The following is a 6,000-nucleotide window of genomic DNA, read 5'->3' on the forward strand; positions in this document are numbered from 1 at the left end:
TGGATCCCCGTCAAGCCACAAGCAAACACAGGGATTAGTCCCCCAGTACCACTATCCATAGTACTTGAGGTCTCACTCTTTCTCTTGTCTGTCCTTTACGCTTTTCACAGCCACATGTGAGTCTCAGAGACGTCGGTCTGTACAGGATCTGCCAGGCATCTGCACAGAATCCAGCCAGGTAAGACATGTGCAGAGGACCTGTGAGGTTTTAGCTTTTTGATGATTAGTGACTTTAGGGATTGAGCGTTTAAAGAGATCTAACTTAAATCACATTTTTTAGTTTGAAAGATAACAGTTAGCTTTTCTAGTTTCACGCTCTTTATGGTGTGCCCAGAATTATAGCTTCACTGTTCAGTCCTTAGCAGTTCAACAAAACCATATTCACAGATCACGTCACAGCATAATGCGATTGTCTACTATACCATTAAAGTATCAATGCATTAGATTCATTAGTAAACTTAAAACCTGCACAATCAGAGTGCACAGTACTTTCGTGTCAAGCTTAAAGCATAACAGCCACATTCTGGGACACAAATGTGACAGAACTGCTTAAAGTGGCTGTTAAATGGTGCGCTCATTATTCTTCACTATTGCTGCTAACAAAACACTGTGGAGCATCTTCAAAGACATGACATTACTAAAAATGTCTCCATGTTGTCTACAATGAGTGCACTATTTTGCTCATATTTTGGTCCAGATGTCATTTTCTCACTCTGAGACTTGGAGGGTATTATTGACTTTTTGGCTTCTTTTGTAACCTTTGCAGGGGAGTAGGAACAGCAGTCGATCTTCCAGTCCAAGTGTGAGAATGATGCCGCCTGACAAGACAAGTGGCAGGGGCTATTTCTCCCCCGATGACCCCACAGGTAATGACAACTGCACAAATTCCACTACAGTTAACTACTGTTTACTACATTGGGTAGTGCCACCCAATGTACAGCCACAATTGAGAAGGGAATCACTGTTGAAAAGTTTTTGTAAGCTATTTGTTTGAAATTATGAGCAACAGTACAGAAATTATTATATAATTATTGTAAGTATTAAGTCTCAAACTGCCACATTGGGAAAGTATTATTAGGACTGAACATATGAGTCATATCATGTGCAGTAACAGCTGGGAACTCCTGGCATCTCAGTTTCTGATGAAAACTGCTAATTGGTAATCCTCAAAAAGCTCTCCTCTTCCAAATCCATGACAGTCTAAGTGAATTGAAACAAATCCTTTCTGGACCATATCAAAAAGTTTAGTTGCGAAGAACTTCTTGTCAGCTGTTCCCACTGAGGTATCCATGTCAAATGTCAGAGTGAAAAATTGTACCCCTCAGTGATTTATTACACATCTATTAAACACAATGACTATACCACCATCAATATCACTGTGGCCCAACTTTATAACTCATTCAGGCTACCTTTATAAATGTTAATGATTTTTCTGTTTTTTGGCCAAAGATGTGTTTAGGACGTGTGTTGCTAATTTCTGACATTTCTGTTTCTATGAAGTCCCAAAACAGCCTGTTATATATCTTTCTCCCCTCAGATACAAATGGCTCAGACAACTCCATTCCCATGGCTTATCTCACCCTAGACCATCAGCTGCAGGTACACCATCCTATCAGGCACTTGTACACAATGCACTGATGTGTAAATAATAGGGGTGCAACGATACACAAAATTCACGCTTCGGTTCGATACTTTGGTGTCACGGTTCGATATTTTTTCGATACAAAAAAATGTTCATTCCTTTTTAATTTGTCATTTATTAAAATTATAAATATATATTTTAACTCAAAAGTACAGTTTTTAAATGTAATGTTGCTGAAACAACAAAATAATTTTAAAAAAAAATCTTATCTGGTCGAGAAATCACTCATCTTTGGAAAAGAGTTTATTTCAGAGAAATGGCTCTTTTCAAAATAAAAGCTATACTATACGCTTCTTCTGGGCTATATTCTCAGCAGCATATTAAACATATCAGGTCCCCATAAGGAGAATCATGTGCTAACGGCTGTCTAGTTTGTAGCATACATACTTGTTGTTTTTGTCTGCTTCCACTTGTCTTTGCACTAGGATGATGTCGGCGTAAATGTGCAGTCATATTCGTTGTGTTCCCACTAGTGCTGTCAGCATTAATCTCGTTAAAATTGACATTAACGCCATAACGCGGCAAATCTCCGTTAACGAGTTACTGCGGATCGCCCCGTGTGTCGGGCTGGACGGCGTCAACACGTTAACGAGCTAACTGCGCTAACGCACTAATTCCCAACAATGTAATTGAGCATTGCGTGGCACATCTAACATACTGTTTTACTTTTGTCCATGACGCGCTTACCTTCAGGGTCATACTTCACATGAAGACCAAAATAGTTCCAAACGCCAGATCTGAATGAGGGTGGGGGAGGTTCAATTTTGGCTAGCGTTGAGGAAGTTGCCATGTTGCAACGAGCTTAACATCTGTCTCGCTAGCTTGCGCTGAGCTCAGTGGATCTACGCTCGACAGTGCAGCCTAGACGGAGTAGTTGAACGCAGATACACTGAGCTCTCAACACAGACAGCATCATCAGAAGAAAAGTTGATAAAATAAATTAAAAATTTTGTATTGTTCGATACGTACCGAACCGAAAGCACTGTATCGAACGGTTCAATATCGATACGAGTATTGCTGCACCCCTAGTTAATAACCCTTCCTTCCCACTGTCACCAAAAGTGCTTGCTCATAGTGGGTCATATGAATGTTGGGTTTTTCTCTGTATGTATTATTGTAGGGTATTCCTTACAATATAAAGCGCCTTGAGGCGACTGTTGTTGTGATTTGGCCCTGTGTAAATAAAATTGAATTGAATTGAATTATGCTTTGTAATGTAAATGCTGTATTGAATCTGATGCGGCTCAGCTGCACTGGTATCAATTCAAGTTCATTGAGTTTTATTTTTAGAGTGCCAAATCACAACAACAGTTGCCTCGAGGCACTTAGCTATGAGGCGACTGAGGCCATGGGACATCAGCCATCTCATTATTATTATTATTTGTAGAATCCCAGTAGAGCACTACGATCTTCCAATCAGATGCTCCTAGCACAACCTAGGTGTCGACTGAAGTCCAGAGGTGACCGGGCCTTTGCAACCGTGGCACCTAGACTCTGGAATAACCTCCGTGTTCATATTCGGACCGCCGAGTCTATCCAGTCTTTTAAATCATGTCTTAAAACCCATCTTTTTACTTTGGCTTTTGATTCTAACTAGTTGGCTGTTATCTGGCTTGTTGTATTGTCACCTATTGTTTCCTGCCCTGTTTTCTTACCGTTTTGTTTTAATTGCCTCATGCTTTTACTGACTGTGAAACACTATTGTCAACTTTGTTGTTTTTAATATGTGCTATATAAATAAATTTTGATTAGATTAGATTACTATTATTATTATCCCTGAGGACATGACGCTCTGTAAACAGAGTAATGTAAATTTAAATACGCACTAGCTGATACTAATGCCTGAGCAGAATATTTTTAAACAGCGTCCATTTTCATTTCCAGCCCCTTGCTCCCTGTCCCAACTCCAAAGAGTCCATGGCTGTTTTTGAGCAACACTGCAAGATGGCCCAAGAATACCTGAAAGTGCAAACTGAGATTGCCTTGCTAATCCAAAGGAAGTAAGTGTAGTGACTAAAGTCAAGTGTTGCTTAATTATTTTTCTTAAATTCACTTTCATTCAAAGACCTCACATAAACCCCAGTGGAAGATGCTTATTCATTGTGTCTTAACTGCCAAATCTCACAGCTGTAATGTGTGAATGTTTAAAATTTTAATTGCATAAAAGCTACCAAAGCTGCATGCATAATCTCGTAACATAATGTTGAAAATGACATGCCTAAAAACGCAGCCCCCCCTGACTATCTGCACAGGAAGGAGCTCATTGCTGAACTGGACCAAGACGAAAAGGACCAGCAGAACACGTCCCGTCTGGTGCAGGAGCACAAAAAGCTGCTGGAGGAGAATAAGAGTCTGTCCACATACTACCAGAAGTGTAAAAAACAGCTGGAGCTGATCCGGGTTCAGCAACAGAAGAGACAGGGCACGTCATGATGAGACACAAACTCTGCCACTCCCCCCCCCCCCCCCCCCCTCCTCGTCACCTCCACCCTCCTGCGCTCCTCAACATTGCACACCAACACTACCCGTCATCTGCTCTGCACATACACTGCTCCCAGTCCAGCTTTGGAAAGAGACCTCTATTCTACTGTCTGCTGCATGTTGCATTGTAGACCCAACAGGAAGACCTTTGTCTCCTGTACATACATTTGCACATCCTCACAGTGTCTTCTGTGAGCGCAGACCAAACAATCACTGGTCCTCCATTCAGATGAGCCCAGACACTGCCGCTGCCGCCACTGCGCTTCAGGACGGAGCGAGGTGGCTGACGTCTATGACCGAGACAACTTGCTGATGAGACGCAGGTTGTGTTTTCTCTGTGTTTGCTCTCAGGGCCTGTGGGCTAACCAGTCAGTGTCTGTTTGCGCTCCTCAGTGGTTAATGGCCACACCATCCTCCTCAGAATGTGAAACTCAAAACAAAGGCTTTGAAGCAGAATGTGCAAAAAAATCTTTCTGCAGTGCGTGCTAGGAATCCCTGTTATCCAAATCATAGCCCCTTTTTAAATTCACCCATTATCTCTACCTTTTTAATTGTGAGCATGAGCCTCTCCATAGACCTCCAGTCAGATGTGTCAGCAGAAGGAAGAGCTTCACATTAAAATACACATTAAAAAGTGGGCTAGCTTCCAGAGTAAATACAAGGAGCTGTGGTATCCCTTCTTATTTGACCTCAGTGTTGTTTTGCGTTTTGTCTTTTCTATTCAGTAGTTCACTTTGTGTCATTTGTTTGCAATAGGACATATTTTATCTGGTCTGTGAATGGCCTAACGGACAAAATAGAGGAGGGTCACCTCCCTATACAGTAGAAGTTGTTTTTAGTTCACATGCTGCCTTAGAAGTTGCCTGCATTTTAAGTGCTTGTGTTATGTGATATTTAGTGGGGATAAAAAATTTTTTTTTTTTTTTAAAGATATTTTTGATCTACTGAACATGAATGAAATAATAACGGAAAGAAGAGGGATAGATGTGTATCATTGAACTGATAATGTAAATGTCTGCCAGCAGCTTTATTCCCAGGACTATGAAATGTACGTTTTTTTTCTTGGTGTCTCACATCTCGTAAGTATTTTTGCACAGTTGCTATTTAATCAGGTTATATTCAAATTGTATTTCTCATTATACTGGTTCTGGTTTTAAACATCCAAGACTTAACAACATCTTTCTTTTTAAGTCCTCCTGTTGAGATTGAATTATAACACACACACACACACCTCTTTTTCGAAATGTTTCATAAGTTATTGGGAAGGGGGTGCAGCATATGACATCAAGGAAGGCATTATGAAATAAACAAAATGGTGAAACGATGTGATGTGTGTGTTATTATGGAGGATGAAACTACAGAGACTAAAACCAATAGAATATACTTTTTAAGGCTATACAGTTAGACATTTTAACATGGGGGGGTCATCTTTCAAGGTGGACATTTTATTCAGATTATTATTTTTTTTATGACAAATCTAACAAATTTAAAAATGTAACAAACCCACATACAGATTCAAAAAACACAACCAACCTGTACAATCATGTCCAACATACCCAAGATTCCTTTTTCGTTCCTGGCTTCTCTTACTTTAGTAACAACAGTCCTGCTACAGTAAGAGAGATTTCAACCCAATAAGTCGACTCAGGGTGACATAAAAGGCAGTACTGGCAGCAAATAGTCAATCTTAAACACAGACAGGTCAGTTGGCTGCTGTCTAAAACTATAATATATGATAAATAATATATGATATCTAAACATAATAATCCAAAGAGGCTATAATGCAAACCAAAAGCTACAACGATGCTGCAGCCACTGAATCACTAAAATTGGAGGAATGCTGCGTAAATAAAGTCCCATAAGTGCTCTTGAGGCAA

The 6,000-nt window shown here is 40.2% G+C and overlaps 1 protein-coding gene across 6 annotated transcripts in view; it reads left to right on the forward strand.

The window, feature by feature from the left end:
- The window catches only part of map3k7 (mitogen-activated protein kinase kinase kinase 7), a 28,337-nt gene extending 22,890 nt beyond the window's left edge, over window positions 1–5,447 (forward strand). For all 6 annotated transcript variants that reach the window (XM_026194558.2, XM_026194555.2, XM_026194560.2 and 3 more), the window contains 5 exons: window positions 111–178; window positions 767–866; window positions 1,538–1,599; window positions 3,527–3,642; window positions 3,895–5,447. In XM_026194558.2, the coding sequence (XP_026050343.1) occupies window positions 111–178; window positions 767–866; window positions 1,538–1,599; window positions 3,527–3,642; window positions 3,895–4,075 (527 nt within the window). In that variant the 3' untranslated portion in view covers window positions 4,076–5,447. The remainder of the gene's footprint in view (window positions 1–110; window positions 179–766; window positions 867–1,537; window positions 1,600–3,526; window positions 3,643–3,894) is intronic.
- Window positions 5,448–6,000: the final 553 nt, after the last annotated feature.

Source organism: Astatotilapia calliptera, chromosome 15 (assembly GCF_964374335.1).
Source record: "Astatotilapia calliptera chromosome 15, fAstCal68.1, whole genome shotgun sequence".
NCBI classification, from domain to species: domain Eukaryota; kingdom Metazoa; phylum Chordata; class Actinopteri; order Cichliformes; family Cichlidae; genus Astatotilapia; species Astatotilapia calliptera.